This window comes from Phoenix dactylifera, unplaced genomic scaffold (genome assembly GCF_009389715.1).
Source record: "Phoenix dactylifera cultivar Barhee BC4 unplaced genomic scaffold, palm_55x_up_171113_PBpolish2nd_filt_p 000385F, whole genome shotgun sequence".
Lineage (NCBI taxonomy): Eukaryota > Viridiplantae > Streptophyta > Magnoliopsida > Arecales > Arecaceae > Phoenix > Phoenix dactylifera.
The window spans coordinates 81,421-104,512 of NW_024067832.1; the positions used below are offsets into that span (position 1 = coordinate 81,421).

At 39.3% G+C, this 23,092-nt stretch overlaps 1 protein-coding gene and 2 long non-coding RNA genes across 3 annotated transcripts; all 3 read right to left on the reverse strand.

The window, feature by feature from the left end:
• Positions 1-2,984: 2,984 nt before the first annotated feature.
• On the reverse strand, positions 2,985-7,223 carry LOC120105859. Its single transcript, XR_005508128.1, has 2 exons — positions 7,017-7,223; positions 2,985-3,311 (listed from the first exon to the last, which is right to left on the reverse strand). It is a non-coding gene; the product is annotated as an uncharacterized LOC120105859 (long non-coding RNA).
• A 9,738-nt stretch (positions 7,224-16,961) lies between these two features.
• Positions 16,962-19,841, reverse strand: LOC120105860. Its single transcript, XR_005508129.1, has 2 exons — positions 19,800-19,841; positions 16,962-17,319 (listed from the first exon to the last, which is right to left on the reverse strand). It is a non-coding gene; the product is annotated as an uncharacterized LOC120105860 (long non-coding RNA).
• Positions 19,842-21,075: 1,234 nt separating this feature from the next.
• On the reverse strand, positions 21,076-22,783 carry LOC103699661. The gene has a single exon (XM_039118610.1). The coding sequence runs from the start codon at positions 22,696-22,698 to the stop codon at positions 21,460-21,462; it is 1,239 nt and encodes a 412-aa protein (XP_038974538.1). The 5' UTR covers positions 22,699-22,783; the 3' UTR covers positions 21,076-21,459.
• Between the last annotated feature and the right edge of the window lie 309 nt (positions 22,784-23,092).

Here is a 23,092-nt window from a genome sequence, read left to right on the forward strand (position 1 = left end):
GCTAGAGGAAGGGTCACCCCCTAGCTATATTAATATCAATCGAAGGAAGAGACAACCGACAAGAAGATGCGAAGAGCCTGTGTCACATTGTGTGCTTCGCAACACCGCGCTCCGACGTCCCAAGGTTGTTACAGAGTCTGCAACCTGCTTTGTCGGAACAACTTGTTACACCTATGGACAATGAATAGTTCAACCTACTCACTCAACAGGTGTAGGTGCTAACCACGATGATTAAAGGCCTGCATCAGAAGTGGCGCGATCGGACCCAGTCTGATCGGAATGCAGCCAACCTGACCACCATTCTCAGTTGCTAGCGCACGAAATGTGTCTGGCCAGCTACCGCTCTCAAGGCCAGGACTCAGAGTGGTCCCCCTAGAGTCGACACACCCAGCAGAGCAGTCTTGATCAGAAAGAAAAGCAGAATGCTCCAAGCCCTCTTTTCGATGAAGATTCCACTCCGACTCTATCGCCTCCTCGTCGTATTGAGCCCCCATCCTCACAGGATGCCGACCTTGATTGAAGAATCGAGAAAATGGGCCAGCAGATTTGGGCCCTTAGAGGGTTTCAAGGGCAAACAATGGCCTCAACACCTCCTTGAGGCCCCTTTCACCAAGTGGATCATAGAGAAACCCCCTTGGGAACAGAGTATCAAGTTGCTAACAGTTACAAAAATATTTTGCTTTCTAACTTGTTCGTCATGTCTATATAGAGCCTATAATATTTTTCCAACTTAAGAACTTTATCTTAATTTTATTGTAATCGAGAAACATTGAAAGATTCTAAATATTCTAGAGTAAAAATTTTAATTTTGTTGTCACTAGCCTCTTTGAATGGATATACCTAGAGCTTTTAATTTCTTCAACTTCCACATCAAACATAGGTGTATATTTGAATTGAAGAAATAAGCACTACGGCGTGGTACCAGTATGGAGAATTTGTTGGGCTGTATAGGAGCTAGATCAATTGATCTACCTGGTTTGATTGGAAAATTTGTTGGGTTTAACTTGTACACTAGACCCACTTTATCCTTTCATAATCTGACAAATTAGGAGTTTCAGTATCATTTCTTAGTCATAAAATTTGACTTTGATTCGAAATCTTAAATTTAAGAACTATCTTGTTTTCTCTTGAAGGTTGGCCCTTACACACACAAATGTGCCTGCAAATTTGAAAGCCTAAATTGTTCCAGTACTAGTTCAGGCTTCTATTTTGAACGCTTTAGGAGCTCTAATTGTGCCTTTTCCATTTTGCATTTCAGCTTGATTAATAAATCTTTAGCCTAATAGATGGGGTCCAGTGCATCAAATCCTCTCATCAAACAAGCAATGTGAGCTCACTGAGGCCATGGATCAATTGGGGCTTGGTGCATCATATATGGAGAAATCAGGACACGCCAAGCACACTATCGGTTGAGTGCATAGATAGTAGATTTGAGATTCATATTTAAGTAAAAAGTACGGTGAAAGGAACCCAAGAGAATATCTATATGTCAAGTTTTAGATATATTAAGGCTTACACTAATTGGAAGACTAAGAAATTCATGTTGTAAGAGAAACACACTCTCCATCACTATAAGTGAGATAAACCAAGAGATACACACTCTCCATCAATATGCAACAGATTGCTTCATGTTATATGGATCCATTCAGGTTTTTCAAACTTTTGTGGACTAATAAGACTTTAAGCTATTTGGATTGAAGCACTCAATTCCCATAAACTTGCTACAATTGAATAAGAGGACTATTTTTTTTTTTTAAGCTCCTATCACAATTATAGTTCTCTTTCTCAATTAAATGAGGTTGCATGTCAGTTCAAAAGCATCATGAAACGCTGTTCAAAAGCGCTAGACCCATCCACTTGTACCAATCACTAGGATAGATATGTCAATGAGATATCTATAAATTATCTAAAAAAAAATGGAAACTTTTTATGATGCAAGGAATACTATTAGGCTTGATTATTCTCGATCAAGACATTGTTCATAGTTTTGGTCATGTTGAAATGTAAAGAAAAATTAAAAATTCTTTTGTCACACAAGAGACACAATTAACATGCTCATGGTGCAATCAAGGCATACTTTGCAAGTTTGGTCATGTTTAGATGTATTGTGGTTGGACATCTCATATAGATCAGGCGAAGGCCCCTGTGCACATTCCCCTATGCATATGATTGAATATGTTTAACTAGATTTGATGACTTCCATACACTTAAAATGAGATATATCAATGGTTAGACTTTTATGTGTTAACAAATATTATTTTCTCTTTTCTAGGTTCTACATTTCTTATCTTTTGGTCTATGTTATATTTACTCAATTGGTTCTAGAAAAGTTTTCTAGGATTCAATGAATGATATACTATTTGGACTCATCCATTCATTATTTATTTTATAGAGCTTTCTCGTACAAAATGGTCCTATTTTTTCTCTCCTTCCGTGATAAGATACTTTGGTTGAGATGATTTTGAAATAAAATTATATTTTCCATCATTTTTAAATAATTATTCATATTTTCCTAAGCAAGATTAGTTTGTGAGATGTATTAGTAACATCTTCATATTGAAAATAAACTTGTGCATTAAAGGAGTTTTAATCCACTCTAGGATGATGCTACAAAAGTAGGGTTGGACATGGGCTTGGGCTAGTTTCGAGTTGGGCTTTGGGCTTAAATCTGTAGACTCAGTTTCAATTTGGGCCTTTTATATAAAACTTGAATGAAATCGTGTCAAATTTATGCAACCCTTACATGGAGAAAAATTCCAATCATATTGCTATTGATTAAATGTAGGAGGCTGCTAGGAGGCTACATGCACCTCAAGTGCATGTATCATTACTCCATTCAACAGAGACCACCAACACATGGACCACATCCATTCGAAGCTCGATTCCTTTTTTTTCTCTCCGAACAATTACATGGTCATGATCTTTGAAATTGTAATAAGATCCATCGCAATATCTTTCATCTAAAAAGTATTGAACAAATGATGTACATTTTAAATTAGATTTCATAAAAATCGTTACATGTCACAATCAGAGGTTACTTTGGATCAAACAAAAGCTTCTGCATAATTTATTTACAGGCTTACAGATCGTAGTGAAAGTAGGACATGGGATCCACTACTCTCGCTTACATCACTCAAGAAAACTTGCCAGAAGACTTCACTCAGCAGTTAAAGTCTTCACTTGCGTGGTTGTCGGATCTCATAATCTGCTGCAGGAATAGTGAAGAGATCTTCCTCTCTATCACCATCAATGTTTAGTACTTTCTCATGTACAGTGTCACAAAGTTTATCGTGAGTAACACGACCAATTAGCTACAGCCATAAATAAATGTTTTGATGAATATAATAGTTATGACCAATAAATAGAACATTCTTAATTTTCATGCTTAAAGAAATGCATAATTACTTTGATGAAGGAAAGAAAAGGATAATGATTAGATTTTTCTTCGAAAACTGAACTTAATCAGATTTAGCCCGGCCAGGACAAAATTGTTTGTCATATAACATTCTTAAGGTTGGTTGTGGAAGAAATATGCTTGGTTTATTTTTAACAAGAAAAGGTCTAAATAATTTATCCTATTGCAAACTGGGTTGGCACCCAGTGGTGGCACCAATCTTTCCTATCCCTTTAGCAAAGGTTTCACATTAAAATCTTACAAGATGCTTCTCAAGTGTTTGACATGAATAATTTTTCCATGATGTGATTTATTCATATAACATTAATAGTGCTCTTATGAATATTACAATATAAAAAACGAAAAAGAAAAAGATGATTTATCATGGCTACTTTATTTTAGGCTGCAACAATCAAAGTTAAACTAGAAGGCTACCACTTTAGTGTATTCAAGAGCCATTTTAGGCTCGTTTGGTTCACGAAAAGAATTTTGCTTCACTGAAATATTTTTTTGAGAAACTGATACCTAGGTATATGATATCTAGAAAAGTAATTTTTGCATGTTTAGTTAACTACAGGAAACTAGCATATTATAGAGTGGTTTATATTTAGTTGAGCATCTACATTTCTGAGAAAATTTTATAAAATACCTATTATACCCTTAATAAACAAAAAGTTCTTACCCCGTTCTATCTAAAAACTTAATGAATTTTTTTTAAAAAAAAAATCAATTTTCAGCCAATGGGAATTAGACTTTTCAGTGTCCCACATGTATTTTTCTTTCCGATGAAGTATGGAATCTTATTCCCATAGAAAAGAAAAGCTACATTTTTCATCTCTCTCTTTTAAAAACTCCAACCAAACATGAGATATTTCTTCATTAACCATACTTTCCTCCTCTTCTTCCCGAACCAAATGAATCCTTTGTGTTTGTGGGTTATGGATGGTTTCCATTTTTGCTTTGAGAAAGATGTGGGCTCAAAGGATAATCATGTTGAATCGTGGATTAAAAGTTCTAAGCTACATGGTTTCTGCTAGCAAGGATCTAAATCTGGTAGGAATAATGTCCTTAATCACCTATTTGGATCAAATAGCACACTTTTATTGACCATAAGAATCGAGCTGATGTTATAACACAATGCATCCAAAGTTTATCTAATAGCAATGATTTACATGTCCTGCTGTAAGATCCGGGTTTGGACTCAAAACTGGTATCTTGGTGATCACTATCGGTTACTCTGATATTTGCTCAAATTCAAATATGAGGGGTAAGATTAGGGTTGTAGCATGATGGATATGTCAGTGCCAACACGAGGACTGAGGGGTAAGATTAGGATTGTTGCATGATGGTACCATTTTGATGGCATATGTCTACTCATACCTTATAGCCTCTTTGAGTAAAGGTGCAATTTGACCCATCAACCATAGAGGTTCCGAATCAAGAGAGCGAGCAATTGATGTTAGAAGAGCTCCTAATAAATGTTCTATCAGGCTCTTTGAATCAGGAATCCTTCTACCTCTATTAATTTCCTGCTCTTTTCTCATCATCATCATAAGTCTCTTTATTCCTAAATTTTTTTCCAACATTAATTCATAGCACTGCATACATGATTTTCTCTTCTTTTCCATTATGACTAACTCTTTTGGGTATTAAGAAGGAAAACACATGTACATACATGTTCATGCATGCACACACATGTACACAAATATAAATGGACGCATGCATGTAAAAAGAAGAGAAAACAAGAATGGTGGTCATGGAGATGCATGCTTAGGCTTGTTCATCAAGCATGTAAAATACAAATAGTCTAATAAAATAGATCTGATGTATTAAAAGTTGTTTGTTTTGAGATTTATCTAATTTTTCAATTCCAAGTTTTTAAATATATTGTTCATACCTTCCATTCTCAAATTACTTTTCATATATAATCGAAGTTTCTCTTCTTTTCCATTATGACTAACTCTTTTGGGTATTAAGAAGGAAAACACATGTACATACATGTTCATGCATGCACACACATGTACACAAATATAAATGGGCGCATGCATGTAAAAAGAAGAGAAAACAAGAATGGTGGTCATGGAGATGCATGCTTAGGCTTGTTCATCAAGCATGTAAAATACAAATAGTCTAATAAAATAGATCTGATGTATTAAAAGTTGTTTGTTTTGAGATTTATCTAATTTTTCAATTCCAAGTTTTTAAATATATTGTTCATACCTTCCATTCTCAAATTACTTTTCATATATAATCGAAGTTTCTATCAATAACTTCAATATATATTTCCAATTTGATTTTTGATAGTCAATGCATATGATCAAATATGAAAAGAATAGGGCTTGAACAGACTTGTGAATGGCTCTCACTTTCTTTGCCTTCCTTATTCTCTTTCCTTTCTTTGTGCCCTCTAAAGACAGCATATTCTCTTCATTTCTTAATGAAAATAGGATGAATTCATTTTTTCCATCTTCTCTTAAAATAGATAAATAAATAACTATTCATAAAAGGTTTAATTTTGACACATGTAGCTAAAATGAAACAGCCACTCCTTACGTATACATCTTTAATAGCATCAGTATTTCTACTGTTGGAAACAATTCATCCTCATCAATCACACCTATCAATCAAATTCTTTTACATTTGTAATACAGCAATAATAACAACATAGCCGAACATATATACAGTTTTTTGATGACTTTTTTTTAGAGAGAGGAGGAGGTCTAGTGCCATCTGTTCCCAACCCCAACCATCTCACCGAGCTCAGAACTTTCGCTTTTTTTAAAATGAGGGATGCCTAATGCCACCTTGTCCCTAACCCCAACTCAGTCCACGCAGGCCGGAACCTAAAACTCCTGGGCAAATCAAGTCTTGTGAAGCCGAAATGAGAGCTAATGCTACTTAAAATGAAATCCCCCATCCTCTCATCAAAGAGGTGAGAGATAATACCATGCAATTAACGTTCAGTGTAGCGTTATGGATAATTAATAATTATATATTTCTTCCCTTATGCCTTCTTAGTAAAATCTGTGAACTGTTGGATAGAGTTCTAAACTTGAGTCTGGCTCAATACAGCCATGGAAGGATGAATAAAGGCTTCTGGTGAAAGCAGCCGGAGACCTTGTAGGACCATTTTATCCTACATTCTAATATTAAGCAAAGTATAATACGAAGCATACCGCATGGAAACAATGTTCATAATATTATACCAGGTGCCATAAGGGTTTAGTTAGCCTCCTATCCGACTGTTATTTCACTATAATGAATGTTATTTAAACAGATATCTGTTTATTTAAATAAATATTTTTTTCATTTTCAATATTTGAGATGGGTAGTGAAAAAAAAATCGGTAAACGGTAATTTGAGCAGATAACACCACTATCCTTGTTATCATTGATTATATTCTGTTAAAATAACAAATAATAGTTATTATGATAATCATTTTTTTTATTTTCACATAAATACAGTGTATGGCTGAACGAGGGAATAATACGGACTCGTTATCATAGGATTAGCAGTGTTAATAAAATCTTGTTTGAAAAATTAAAGATTCCAAACATAAAAATCAGAATGGTGTGTATTTGCGTGAGAGAGAGAGAGAGAGAGAGGAGGATTATAGAAGAACCTTTGAGGCATCTTGTGGGAGGTCTTGGGTGGCTAACTGATGTATAAGTTTGTCTTCTTCATGCGTCGATGCTTGACCTTTATTTATCTGGGCCATCTTCTCCTCCTTTTTTCTTCTACGTACGAGTGATGGATTGAAGAAGAAAGGGAAGCAGAGAGGGGAAGAATCAAAGAGAATGTGAGAAAAGAGGTCAAGTTTGCACCCAGAATCCCCGTGGGCTTGGCAAGTGTTTGACCCTCATGGGATCTAGCTAGAGGTTTGACCCTTTCACCAAGATGCTAGGTTTGACCCGGGATTTTAGAGTACAAAAAGGCAAAACTAGGCTAGTTCAACAAAATATTGGTTTGACCTCAGTTATTATGGTTATGGTTTGACCCTTTCACCAAGATGAAGCCCATGGTCAAAGGATGGCATAGTAAAAGGTTCTCCTAATTATTCTTTTTTTTTTTGCTAAAAAAAAGGAAAGAGGGGAGTGAGGAGAACCTCACCCACGTAGCAACCCCCACTGGGGCCCCTCCCTGCTGGAGAGTATTTGATGCAGGTAAGGTGGTTCTCAGTTATTCTTTGACAATTGATATATAATGAACAACAATAATTCAAAGTTCTGTTAATTATATTATTTAATAATGAATTATTCAATATTTGCTCTAGAATTAGCCACATGCACATGGATAGAGATTTATATATGAACTTCCAAGTGGAGCTTCACTTAAAGACTTTGCTTGTAATGGTAGGAATGGACAAAGATAGCTCTCACACTTCAAGAAGGAACAAGATCTAAGAGCCCAACTTGGCCACATTTTTAAGCTAATGTTTGGGGGGATATAAGTGCTCCAAACCAAGAATCTGTTGTTTGTCTGTATTATGAATATGTAAAATAAATTGAATAATAAATCGATGAATATATAATTCTGACCTCAAATGAAGATTTAACTATATAAGATCAAGGCTAGTGTTTAACATTATGTTCTTATGACAAATTTCACCCTCCATATTGGTATTTTAGATCTCTTGAGCGTCTGCCTCCTAGGGTACAATGATCTTTACAAACAAAAGAAGCACACTAATTTGTTTGTACAGCGAACCAAAAATTGAATTTTTGTACTATCTTTGAATAAACTCACTAATGCTCTCTAAGAACTCTAAAATGAGAGAACTAGATGAGTTAAAAAATTCAGTGTTTAAAATGGTTGGAGGAAGGCTCTATTTATAGAGTTTATGGTGACTTTCTAGAACAGATACCAAGTGAAGAAAGATGTCTTTTCTATTCAAATGAATAGATACATCCTTACAAATAGTCATATCTTTTAAATGAAAAGATGCATCCATACAAATGAATAGATGCATATCTTTTGATGCAACTCTTTTGAAGAGACACACCATTTCTAAGAAGCAACCTTTTAAATGGGTCACTTTGGAGCTTATTTTTCTTATTCACCTCTTATTGTCTAACAATCCCCCAACATGAATAGAAAATTGGCTGAATATATGTAAATGACAATGCAGACACTTAAAAGAGTACATTGCGAAAAGATTCTGCATCGAGATAGGTAACTATTGGCCTTAAACCTTCTCTAGTAAAAGACTATCGAATTTACCAGCTAAATAGTAAACATGATGTTTTGAACTATTCAGTTGATTAAGTAAATCAGATCGAATAGACTTCACACAGTCTCTTTTCTAACCCAATTGGTTCTCATGATTGTGTTCATTTTGGCCCTGAACAACTCCTGATTTTCATGAGTGCTCTAGAGAATTTAGCTTTATAAAAATTCTCATAGAAACGGCCCCTTCACACTCATATAGGTGACTCTTATTAGGAATATGCTGCTTTATCCCACTTGGATTTTCAAGATATAAGAGTTCATTAAAAGCAAAGCTTACCCTTATGAACGCTGCTGGCAACACTAGTTAATCTTAGGAACGGGTTGGAGATTTTGTCTCCCTAGTGCTCACGTTAAGCCACACATAATTCAGTTGTCCTTTTGAACCTAGATCTTGGGATCTTCAGTCAGCTGGGTTGGGTTGCCATTATAATGACTCTTTAATTATAGGTTTTAATCCCATTCTTCTCGATCTACAATTAACTTGCTCTCCAGTTAAACTTTTAGTAAGCGGATCTGCGAGATTCTCTTTAGACTTTATATAGTCTACGGATATAATTCCATTTGAGAGCAATTGCCTTATGGTATTATGTCTTCAATGGATATTTCAAGACTTACTATTATATATATTACTTCGTGCCCTTCCTATTGTCAATTGGCTATCGCAATGTATACATATTGCTGGCACATATTTTGGCCATATTGGAATATCCTCTAGAAAATGACAAAGCCACTCTGCTTCTTCTTCTGCTTTATCTAAAGCAATAAATTCAGATTCAATTGTGGATCTTACAATACACGTTTGCTTAGAGGATTTTCAAGATGCAGCACCACAACTAAGTGTAAATACATAACTACTTGTGGATTTTGTATCTTTGGTATCATATATCCAGTTTGCATCACTGTATCCCTCAAGTACAATAGAATATCTTGCAAGTGCAAACCAAATTTTAGAGTGTATTTCAAATATCTAAGCACTCTAACGATTGCCTTCCAATGATCAACTCCAGAATTACTCGTATATCTACTCAATTTGCTAACAGAGTATGGTATATCGGGTCTAGTGCAGTTCATGACATACATTAGTCTACCACTTGTACGAGAGTATTCCACTTGAAAAATGCACTTTGCAGTATTTTTGGTTAAATGAAGGTTTATGTCAACAAGTGCTCTAGCTACATTATTATCTTCTTTGTTGAACTTTTCAAGTATTTTCTCAATGTAGTTAATACAAGTCCATCAGATATTTTAGAAATCTTAATTCCTAGCAACACCTAAATCCTTCATGTCAAACTTACTGGATAGCATTCTCTTGGTAGTTTTAACGATTATATTATTACTATCTAGAATGATCATATCATCCACATAGAGTTTACAATGACATAGGCATGGCCATCATTTTTGACATAAACACATTTATCACATTCATTGATTTTAAATCCATTTGTGATCTTGTGTTTGTCAAATTTCTCATACCATTGCTTCGGTACTTGTTTTAATCATACAAAGATTTAATAAGTTTGCTCACTTTCTTCTCTTGTCCTGGAACAGTGGTCCCTGCAGGTTGTTCTATATAAATCTCATCATTTAAATCACCATTTAGAAAAGTTGTTTTAACATCTATTTGATGTATTTCAAGGTTATGCAATGCTGCAATAGCAATTAGCATACGAATGGATGTTATCCCCATGACAGGCGACTAGGTATCAATATAATCAATGCCTTCTTTTTGCTTGTAACCCTTTTCTACAAGTCTAGCCCGGTATTTATCAATTGATCCATCAGCTTTCATTTTTCTCTTGAAAATCCATTTACAACCCAAAGGTTTACTTCTAGGTGGAAGATCTACCAATTCTTAGGTGTAATTTTGCATAATGGATTTAATTTCACTGTTAATAACTTCTTTCCAAAAAGGTGCTTCAGGAGTGGACATCACTTCCTTGAAGCTTTGAGGCTCATTTTCTAATAAATACGTTAGAAAATCGATATCAAATTAATGACTTTGCAGTCTTTGCCCTCTTACTGCATCTAATTTCATCATAAGTTCTTTTATGATAATTTGTATCACTTATATTTTTGCATGGAAAAACATTCTAAAAAAATGATGCATTTCTAGATTCAATAATTGTATTGGCATGTATTTCAGAAATATTAGATTTATGCACAAGAAATCTACATGCACTACTATTATTTGCATATCCAATAAATATGCAATCAACAGTTTTAGATCCTATTTTGCTCTTTTTGGGAGTAGAAACCAATACCTTAGCCAAACACCCCCACACTTTTAAATATTTGTAGGAAGGTCTTCTACCTTTCTATACTTCATAAGGGGTTCTGTTTGTTTTCTTATAGGGTAACTTGTTGAGTAAGTAATTTGCAGAAAGCAAAGCTTCCCCCACAAGTTCTGAGGCAATCCTGAACTTATCAACATAGCATTCATCATCTCTTTTAGAGTTCTATTCTTTTTTTCAGCAATACTATTTTGCTGAGGTGAATAAGGCGCAGTAGTTTAGTGAATAATGTCATGTTCTTGACAAAACTTATTAAGTAATGCATTATATTCACCACCTCTATCACTTCTAATTGCCTTAATCCTTTTGCTAAGTTGATTTTCAACTTCATCCTTGTATTGGACAAACATATCTAATGCCTCATCTTTACTTATCAGCAATACACATAGTAGTACCTTGTGCAATCATCAATAAAAGTAATAAAATACTTTTTCTCTCCTCTAGTTTGAATATTTTTCAAATCACATATGTCAGTATGTATCAATTCAACAGGTTCAGTACTTCTTTCAATTGAATGAAAAGAGGATTTTGTTAATTTTGATTCGATGCAAGTCTCACATTTATGACTAGTATCAATATCAAATTTAGGCAATAAGTCTAAACTTACCAACCTACGCATGGTATCAAAGTTAACATGTCCTAATCTGCCATGTCACATATTTAAGTACTCAACAATATAAGCAGAAGATAAATTCTTATTATTACATTCATCTTAAAGAGCCCTTCGCTCATGTACTATATTCCTAAATAAATTCTACCCTTAATGAGTACAAATTTGTCAGACTCAAAAACCAACTTAAAGTCATTTTTGCTCAACAATGACCAGACACGAAGTTCTTTCTAATATCAGGCACATACAACACTTCGTTTAGAATGAGTTCTTTTTCCGAAATCATCTTTAATATAACCTTGCCTTTGCCTTCAACTTATTTTTAGCAACAAATATTTTTTGTAGTTAAATATATATATTCTTCTAGTAAATAGTGTTATAATCTTGCAGTAGCTCCATGATATTTTCGCTCATTTTAGCAACCTTAACCCTGCTTTTGTTTTTGATAGCCAAACCATCAATAATTTTGGGCCAGGCGATCATGTCCCACCCAGGATACTGAAAACCAGGACAAGAATTTGCCCTTATCCAAATGATCCTAGAATTAACTTTTTGCCACCTCATCCAAAATACCATCAGACACCTATGAGCGTAACAACTAATAATTAGAAATAGAGTTCCGAGCAGAGTTAACACGGCTAACACAGCCAGCAAAAATAACCAGTTACGCTTCCAAGTAGAAAGTTTAGCTTTAGCCCTATCCAATTCTGTTTCGTGTCAACTTTACTCAAAAATTAGTTGTGTTGATTACTTTAAAATTGACGTGCTTGTAATTTTCAAGGGCAGCTTCTACTGAAAGATGCCTAGGGAAGTTGAATCTTTTGTAACCATTATCTTGAACGTGACATGGCTAAGCATGGACCCAATAGTTTCCTCGTCATATGTTAAAGAACAGAACAGGGGTTGTATTTTTGCATGAAAGAAGGATTCACCTTCCTTTGCGCAAATCCACCTTGGATCCTGCAATGGTCACTTCAAGATCTATGTAAGCAGATGAATGAAGCAATTTAGAGTGCTTTGAGATCTATGCAGGATATGATCCAGTGGTTAACATCATGAAAGAAAATTACTTTCATATGAAAGATATTACCCGAACCCTTAATAACAAGATAGGGTAATAGCGAAGCATTCGAGATGGACAGCAAAACAAGCCAAAAAATTCCAGAAGTTTAAAATCAAACTATTAGGGGGATCGGAAGTCATAACAAGAACTCCAACCCTCCATTCTACCTTTTCTTCTGGGCCTTCTCTAAAAAGTAGTTAACCCACATTTATGCGAGTGATGGTGTAGAGTTAGACAGGTTGTGTTATATTGGGTACATATTATGAGTTGGACTTGGATGTTAGATTTTGACATAAATGAATCAAGTATTTTTAAGGAAAATTAAGGTTCACCTTGGCATCATTGTTGTTTTTTTTGGTAAATATGGAGATTCAAGGTTTTTTTTTGGTACAAGATAGAGATTCGAGTTGAAGATAGCGTTTGTACAAAGATTGTACTATTCCTTGTTTCTATTCATATTTTTCTGAAAGGAATAAATCTTTACTTTCAAAACCTCAAAAAATTTTACAAATAATCTCAAAAAAATAAAAAATTTGCATCTTGTTTGGTCAACTTCATTTTTCTTCTTAAGTATTTGATAACAAAAATAGAAAACAAGAGCAATAGCAAATGGGCCCTAAATGCAACTTCAGCTTATCAATTGTCCAAGTCAGTAACCGCATATGGGTCCGCTGCAAACTAGGCCAGAGCTCCAACAATTGCGAAAATGCAGAGTTTCTTTTTTTTTCCTTCATCCTCAGCGAGAGTAAAAGTGCAGGATAAAAACCTAACTTCAAAACATCTAGGTTTGATAGGAAGGGAAGATTATTAATAGGTACATATGGGCCAAGCCTGGATCCAAGTTTTTGATTCATATTGCTTAATAGCAAGGATGAATCATGAGCATTACCTACTTTAGCATATTAAGCACATGTTTGGTTCGTGACCCAAATTAGAATTAGAATCGGAATGAGAATGGATTGGAATAGGAATCAGAATGGCCATACCCCATGATGTGTTTGGTTTGTGATTGGAAATGAAATCAGAATCGGAATCGAAATGAAATTTGAATACTAGGGTAAGTAGATATTGGATTTTGGATGATTGAGACATTGTCATTCCCTCCGGATCGGAATGAAAATGGAACTCCCTCTGCCTCTCTAAATCAAATGGCTGCAATGAGTCATTCATTTCCATTCTTATTCTACAGTCTAACTTTTTTCAACCAAACATGCCCTAGATTATATCCTGATTGCTGCAAAAGAAAATTCATATTTGAAACCAAGAGGAATCATGAATCGCCGTCTAGTTGTAAAATATTATTATCTAGAAGTTATAGCCCTAGAAATTGTGTTCAAAACTTAAAATTTGTCCTTAACTCTTTTTTCTGAATTTTTTGTTTGAATAGGTGATTTCTAGTTCTCTCAATTACATGTCTTTTGGAAGCTTTTGACCAGACTCCACATGCCAAAAGTTAGTTGTGTTGATCATACAAATGTTACGAATTAATTACTTTGTAACTTTAGAAGGAAACTTTTACTGAAATAAGGTGATATGAAACAGGCCTAGGGAGGAGTTTTTTTTGGCAAGCCTAGCCAAGAAGCCAACGCTAGTTCAAAATGTCAATGCCATTTTCTTGAATGTGACATAGCCAAACGCAGGCTCACTAGTTTGCAAGCTAGTCTACTCAAAGAGCGAGATAAGCATTCAGGGAAAAATGGAAGAAAAACGGCCTGTGTTAAGGCCTGACAAAATGCTTATGGCAGGGGCAGGCTCGGGCCTGCTTCGGACCAGAGTGGGCGCGGAACCGAGCCCAAAACACCAGGCTGAACTCTAGGCTGGGCCCAACCTGACCCATTGACATCCCAAAGCAGGGCTCGGTGAAACAAAAAGTACCATGGTATGTCATCCTTCCTTAAAATGAAACTTGAATGCAGCTTTTTGTCCGGGTCGATCAGAGGCTTGGTTTGCTTCCCAACAAACACCATAACCAATGCCATAGTGCACCAGCATGCCCTAGGGCAAACAAGCTACAGATAAAGTGCAAGGTACAAAAGAACAAGCAAAGGCTTTTGTCCTTGCATAATATTACAGCCATTTTCTTTTTCGTAGACACCTGTTCTATCTCTATTGTCCTTACAATGTCCTTACAACTATTTCATCAATTTAGCCAGATGCTCCATTTTAAGGAGCAAGGTGCGAGATTTAGGATAAAAGCGTTAGTTTAAGATTGGAAGGTTGACAGAGAGAGGAAAACACTTGATGCCGATTTACAATCGAAATTATAGTCAATTTTACTAACTTTAACAATAGGGTTTTGTAGATAACTTAAAGAAGAATGCTTTAACAGGGAATTTGCTGCTCCGAGCAGCTAAATAGGCAGGCCGGGAGAGACTTTCAGCAGCTACTTAATTAGGTAAAGGCCCACACCCTTGCATTAGGAGAGACATGTCATTAGGTTGGCCTTAGTCCCCTGTTCATCTGACACATGCACCACTGCCATTCATTATGGGCCTGACCAGTAACTCATATACCCAAACAACTGCACAATTTTTTCAGTAAGTTCCAATTAGAATTGTGCTCAATAGTAATAGGTCTCAGAGAAATGGACCCAAAACTGTGAACAAGTCAGACAAACTCTTAGTGAAGTTTTGCTGCTTCAACCTCCCTAGCAAAGGCCCACATGCTTGTACATACAAGAGACTTGTGGTAGCTCAATACAAGGCACTTCTACAACACCGATCATCATCGAAGGCAATAATCTCAAGGTCATCTTTAATCTCCTTTTTCTTCTAACACAAGAATCAATACCACTATACCTTCATTATGGCCTGTCCAGTTATAGGTCATGCATGCAAACAACTTCACAATTTGCCGTAGGTTCCAATCACAAGTGTGCTTAGTTATAATGGTCTATAGTTTGCATGAGAAGGGATTGTATCTTTGGCTTGCGAAAGAAGGGTTCACCTTCCTCCACATGAATCCACCATCATATCGTGCAATAGCCACTTCAAGATCCATGCAAATGGATCAATGGTGGAACTTGAAGTGTTTTGAGATCTGTGGAAATGCGATCAAATGGTTAATATTGTAAAAAAAGATCAATTATTCTTTTCGGCGAAAGATACAACCCAAACCTAGCGTAGTTTGCTCTTATAAATGGATCCAGTAGTTTGACTTAAAAGGCCAAACCTAGCCAGCTTGAAACCAGCTAAAATGAGGACCACATATCAGATTGAAACCAGCTAAAATGAGGACCACATATCAGATTGAAACCAGCTAAAATGAGGACCACATATCATGCCACAGATGACAAGAATGAGCTGAATGGGGTCAGAGGGAGTCAACATGGCATTAAGAACTCAGAGGACCAGATAGGCCAACCTCTCCCCTCAGAGTGGCACCCTCCCTGAAACCCTTTCAGTGCCAAAAATGCCCTCCCAATATTTGGATTCATGGGCTAAAAGACAAGGGTATATTTGTCATCAGGACAAGACAACCCTGGTTGTCGTTTCGCCAGCCCTTCTGCAGAACCTGTCACTTCTTACAGAGAAAGCTGCCCTTCTTTATGAAGGGTCATAATCCAATTGGATGGTAAATGGTTACTGGCCGCCGGGAACCACACCATGTCCTGATAAGTTTGCCGCAGCTTGCAAATAGGAATACGGGAGATTAAGGCTCGAACATCACCTAGGTCACAAGCATCCCAAGGCCCATCATAGCACATTCTCTAGGTGGCTCTTCTAAGGTTGCCCAATGTAGCTCATGGGAAGCAGCAATTTGAATCAACTACATGCAAGAAAGTAATCCTCCGCAGGCGGATCCTAAACCGAATCAAATCTTAGGCAAATCATTTTCTTACCATGTTAATCCATGAACCAACTTTGTTCAGACTAATACAAGCATGAATTGTTGATTATTGACCAATAACGATATGGCAGGCCATTAGTGATAAATGGTAGCAGTCACCTTAATTAGTGCCCCAAGGCAATTGTTAACATTTTCCTCTTGCTATTTTCATTCTCATAGATTTAGTTTTGATTTACAGTTCATGCACTCCCAGAGTTTTCATATTTAATTCAAGTATCGGACATAAATATATAAATTTAATTTACACAGTTAAGAAAATGCTCATCTGGTGTTTGAATTCTATGGATATGATTGCTAAAACATTCCAAGATTAAACCATGAAATCATTTTTAATCAATAATTTTTGACAAAAGCCAAAGTTCACAAAATTTTGCTCTGAAATCTTCAAACCATCTAAGTTTTGGTCAGCTATAAAACACAATCTTTTTATTTTCTTCTTTAATCATAGACATATCGTCAAATACTTACGGTCGACTCGAGAAAACTTGATTTATCAAGAATTCAAATCAGAGCTACCTCTTGTGATGAAACAAGGAACATGTTGATATTCACAAATATGCAGATTTAGAATCCTTTCGTAATTGACATGCCTAATGCAATTGGCTCTCAAACTATTATCAGCCCTCTTCCTTTTTCATCCATGCCTGGACCAGTATTCAATGTCTTTTTCTGCAGTAACTCCTAATTTTTGACTTTAAAGACTACAATATAAATTTTTATAAATAATATTTTACATGTATATTTCATAATTGTATACAGAAAACCCAAATGAACCATGCATTGTCCCAGACTTCTTGGCAAGGTCTTTGTCAAATCTGTTTCTGATTCCACAAACATCAACAATGGGAAGCTGGCTCGTAATTAAGTAATCATGCAGATGCACCTGAGGAAGGAGCAGTGATCTCATCAATGAAAGGGATGTTGTCGCCCCATTAACTAATATTCATTCAAGATATTATTATGTAACAAAATAATAGCAGTAAAGAGATTAGGTAATGCCATATTGTGGTAGCTCAGTACACCTTCCTAAAGGCCAACTAGATATCAGCCTAGCAGACCTATTCTATCTTCATTCATATGGATTAGGATGCGGTTGTCCTGCTTGTGACTGCCCACCGGCTAATACCACCTACCAGGATCCCAAGTCCACAACACAAAGAGACAACGGTCATGTGGCCCGGCATGTGACAGAGTTCACTTAATATAAGCAATCACCTTATATATTAGTGTACTGCTAAGCCGCACATGGTTTTCCCACAACTAAAAAAAAAAAAGGACAGCTACGGAATTTGCCGTGTCTTGTGCCCCCCTCGCCAGGGGTGGTTCTATATACACCCCCCCTATTGCTCAGGACACCCCCCAAAAATTAAAAAAAAATTAAATACTCTCTACACCCCCCCCCATTTGCTAAGGACACCCCTAAAAAATTAAAAATTCCTAAATTACCCCCCACCCTCCCCACCCCCTCACCTAAATTGCTCTCTACACCCCCCAAACCCCCCCACCCCGCTCTTCCCCTCCAAAACACCCGCCGGCTTCTCCCTTCCGCCCAAAAAACTTCGCCTCAAGCACCTCGCCGGCGGCCAAACCCCCTCCGTCTCCCTTTGAACTGTTCCGCCCAAAGCACCTCGCCAACGCCCAAAACCCCCCCGTTCCCCCTTCTCCCTCTCGTCGCCGGCATTCTCCCGATCTCCGACCACCTCGCCGGCTTCTCCCGGAACCACCTCCCCGGCCATCTCCCGAGCAACGAGCACCTCGCCGGCGCCTCCACGACCACCTCGAGGTAGCCCCCCCCCCCCCCCCCCCCCCCCCCCCGCCTCCCCAAATCGTTCGGCACTGGTTCTTTGAACCAGTGCCTTCGGTTCGGCCCCATGGGGCCGACCCGCTGCAATTGGGTCGGCCCCATAGGGCCGACCAAAATACATTGGTTCGGCCCCATGGGGCCGACCCAATGTATCTTGGTCCCCATGGGGCCGAATCCAAATTTTTTTTTTTTTTCTGTTGCTAGACTAAGGATTATTTTTATTCCCAACTCTTTGAATTCAGCTGGCTTGAAGTTGTGCTGCACTACCAATAAACTCTTCTCCAATGAGGCTTTAACGGAGCTGTGCTGCAACTCAATCAATCCATGTATTCTAGTCCAAGATGACTCGAAACTTCCTTGGCTTGATCCAAGCTGCTTTTTGAGCTTTGCATGTGCACTCTCGACCCTAGTAAACAAATGAAAGTTAGATATAACAATTGAGGCAAATTAAAATTAAATGAGTCTTTATTTGTGATACCTATTTGTCGTCACATTTCCGTAGTGCCTGCATGTATCCGTCCACGCCGCAACAAATCTTTCCTTGTATTTGCTCAGCCAAGTATCTGACACATACTGTAGTGCATCTGGATAGGTACCGAACTCTCTCTGCAGTGCACTCCAGCGATCATTATACTCGTCTTCCGTGGAGGACAGCACTAGTACATTCCAACTCATAATAAATTTATCCCATTTCCCCTTCAATTCGAAAATTTTTTTGCACTTGGCCAAAACATTCCTACTAATATGCCATCTACATAATAAATGTCTAGCAGTAGGAAATACTCTATGAATTGCATTCATCAAAGCCAAGTCTCTATCTGTAACAATCAACTCAGGCAAAACATCATCAGCTATGACACTGCGCAATCTCTCTAATGCCCAAGTATAGCTTTCTTCCCGCTCAGAATTTAAGTATACAAAAGCAATTGAAAATGTCATGTCAGTAGATGTCACCCCCACAATCTCTAAGAGCGGAAGACGATACCTATTCGTCTTGTACGTGCAATCTATTATCAACACACGGGGAAATGCACGGAACAAATCAATGCTGCCAGGGTGTGCCCAAAATAAGTCATGCACAACATCCGTATTAGTACAATTCCTATGCCACTCAATATATTTAGCCTCTGATAATTTACCTAATAGATGTTGCATTTCAGACCTCCCGGCTTTCTCTACAACCTTAAACCGTTGACGTACATTGTAGATAGTCTTGATAGTCGTAACATTGAGGGCATCTCTTTCCTTCAATGTGGATAATATGTCCTTTGGACGAACCAAACTCTTCGACATATCCACTAACAATTCCGTCTCCTGCTCAGATAATCTCCCTGCATATGAGTGCCCCTCCAGATTCTCTGCAGCGGGATGATTGTGCACTCCACATACGACCAGTAATATCCAATCATCCGCAGTATCCAATTTCTTTCCTCTTAATGCAAAAGGGCATCCACACTTCTTTGTCCCACAGGCAGTCTTTATTCGCTTTTCTTTTTTGGTTCGGTACGTCCCACCCCTCTCACAACCTAACGTAATTCTGGGTTTCTTAGAAATGGTACCTGCATCGGATGATTTGATTACAACAACAAAACCATTTCGCCTCCCAGCTTCACGACACCAATTACACAAGTCCTCTCTACTCTTGAAGATCTATACATTAAACAATTTATGTAAGTACACAGTTGTAAAAATAGCTCGCTAATCAATACAAAATTGCACAATACATTATAATACCTCGTAAGTTGTAAATTCGCTTGTGTAATCCAGTACAAATTCTGATCCAATTATACTCGATTCGGTTGTAGCATAGCCCTACATATAAAATAATTTATCACCAAGAATTAATGAATCAGAGGATCTGTTCGGCACAAAATTCAGCACGGCACGCGATTTGGCACCAGAAGCCTTCTGTTCGGCTGCACAGTGCCGAACAGAAGGCTTCTGTTCGGCTGCACAGAGCCGGACAGAACCCTTCTGTTCGGCTGCACAGTGCCGGACAGAAGCCTTATGTTCGGCACTGTGCAGCCGAACAGAAGGCTTCTATTCGGTTGAGGGTTGCCGAACAGAAGGCTTCTGTTCGGCACTGTTCAGCCGAACAGAAGCCTTTTGTTCGGCGATCCAGTGCCGAACGGAGCACGAACCGTGAAAAAAAAAAATTTCGAAACAAGGTGGAACACGTACCTTTGCGGCCGATTCTTCGTCCCAAATCACTAGTTGCTTGTCCATGCTTCGAATGGGGCTTAAATCTCCTTCAAAGATCGCCTAAACGATGTAAATGGATCGAGGGGTTTAAGGGGGGTTTGAGGGGTGTTTTTTTTTTTTTCTTTTCAAAACGAAACGGAGGAGGAGGAAGGGGGAGTGTACTGAGAAAATTTCAAGGGCAATATGGTAATTACACTAAAGGTTAGTTTGGGTATTTTTTTTTTGGTTTTTGGGGGGTGCCTTTAGCAATAGGGGGGGTGTATATAGAACCCCCCCCCCCCCCCCCCCTCGCCAGCAGCCGAAGTATTTAGAATACAAAACTACAGAGAGCAAGTATTAATATATCGGTAACAGTGGTCTTTTGCCTCCTACAAAGACGGCAGGCTCCGAGGCCTCCGCAGGTTACCGGGCTGGAGAGATAGGATGCAGACGGACCGGAAGGATCCGGGCCGTCAGATCACATCACATCAAGAAAGGACTGGGGGCTTTTTGCTCACCAGCGCCGCCCCTAATTTGGTGTGATGGATCAGACAAAGTAAGCGATTGAGTAAAAATTGTTCGGAGGGGCTTCAGCTTCCCTCATATCCGTAGATTCATTCCACAACACATTACTGATACTAATAATACCAGTAATAAAATGTTAACAGTAATAAGCATATTAGAGTTACCTACTGGTACTAACGTTTAAAATTAATCTGACAATGATGCGGCTGCTAAAATTGTCATTAGTGATGTAGTAATAATAAGAATGATACCTCCTAAAAGTTAGCTTGCGCGGTGGCGGAGATTAAAACCGAAAAAACGAAAGCCGGATCCAAACCTAATAGACCAAAAAGAAAAGAATAATGCAGTAGATATTTACAGGCGGATCTAAACAAAATAAACCCCAACTCCAAAAGATTTTGGAGGAAAAAACGTAGAAAAAGAAAAACAAAAATAAGCAGCTTTTAGGGGGAAAAGAGCGTTTTTCTGTCATTTTCTTGGCGATTTTTCCGAATTTTTGGAGGCTGAGTTTACCTAATCTCTCGAAGATTTGTCGCCCTTGATCTTAGCCCCACCGGCATTCCCGCTCCGGCCTGATGAATGCGAACCGGTCGACGAACCGTCCCGGTCCTTCTTCTGGGCCGAAAAGAGCTGGCCGAACGCGAAAACCGATACCGACTTGGCCGAGCCGCGGAGAGAGCAGACAGGCACGTTGAGGACCGGGGTGACCCGGACGATGGCCGAGTAAGACCGCTCCATGCCCCTGGGCCGGACACTCGGACCGCCGTGGAAGCTTCCTGGGCTGCTCGAGCTCCTTTCCAAGCCCTGGAACACGATCTTCCCCGCCGGGTTTATCCGCGGGCTGTCCACCGACAACCCCCGCGGCGGAGGCGGCGGCGCCCCCGGGTCTGCCGCACGCCGGACCGTGCTCCGGCCGATCCTCGCCGGTGGGTGGGATTCGCCTGCCGCGGTGGCGGCAGCGGATCTCGCCCGGGCCACCCGGACCCGCGGCGGGTTCCGGCTCAGCGAGATCGGGATCTGGGCCGCCGGTTTCTCGGAGTCGAGGGAGATCCTGGGGAGGTCCTCGTGGTCGGGACCGGAGGAGGAAACGGACAGCCGGGAGGAGATGGACACCGACTCGGTGTCCAAGTCGTGGAGCAGCGGGAGGCTCAAGGACGAGTCCGCCGGCCGCGATCTTGGGTTCCGATGGAGCAAATGCTTCAGAGATTTGGGGTTCGGGTTATTGGAAGCGGCGACGACGGGCTTCCGGGAATCGGGCTTCGGGGTTTGTGCCTTCTTGAGGCCGAGTAGCTCCCTCCACCGGCTGGAACACCGTGGCGCCTTGGGAGAGAAGACGTAGGGGTCCAATCCAGCGGCGTTCTCCGCCCTCCGCCGCGACTTCAGCTGCTCGGGCGACCGGATCTCGGAGGAGGACTCATCAGGCAGCTTCGACGCCGCCGGCGACGGCTGCAGGGGGACCAGCTTCCCGTCAGAGAAGAGCTCGTCAGCGGGGAGCATGGCGACGGGATCGTCCAGCCGGAACTCGAAGTCGACCAGGTCATTGCCGGCGGTCTCCAGCTCTTCCAACGGGTTACAGGAAGGCGCCGCCAGGGCGGCGGCGGAGGCAGGGGCGGGCTGGTCGCCGTCAGCGCGGTCGCGGCTGAGCGAGATCCGAGGGCTGAGCCAGCCGTAGGCGGAGTAGGACGCCGGCGGGAAGTCGAGGAAGCCCTCCGGCGACACTCCAACGTTGTTTACCACGGCCGAGGCCATCATCGATCATGAATCGGGGGAGGAACGCTCAGCGATCTCTTTTCGATATATCGGACAAGAGGGAAGGAGAGGGGAGGGCGATTAAATAAGGCGGAAGAAAGTACCCAACGGTTCATTTATATAACAGTGTTTTTTTGGCAGTGGGTCCATTCGAGGATCAGGCAAGTGACAAATCGACAGCGGAAGGACACGTGGCAGAGGAATCGTGTTGTCGCTTGTGTAATGAATAACCCCCATGTTCCAGTAAAATCACGAATTTAGTACTGTCTATCGCCCTCAGCGGGGGAAGTACCGATTCGGCCAATCACGGTCACCGAGCTATGAATTCGTCATTCAAATATTGGAAAAATTAAACACGTATGTAGACTACAAGCTTTAGTAAACACATAATTCTGTC

Excerpts from the sequence above, each read along its gene's own strand:
- LOC103699661 (XM_039118610.1), bottom strand. The coding sequence starts at position 22,698 with ATGATGGCCTCGGCCGTGGTAAACAACGTTGGAGTGTCGCCGGAGGGC.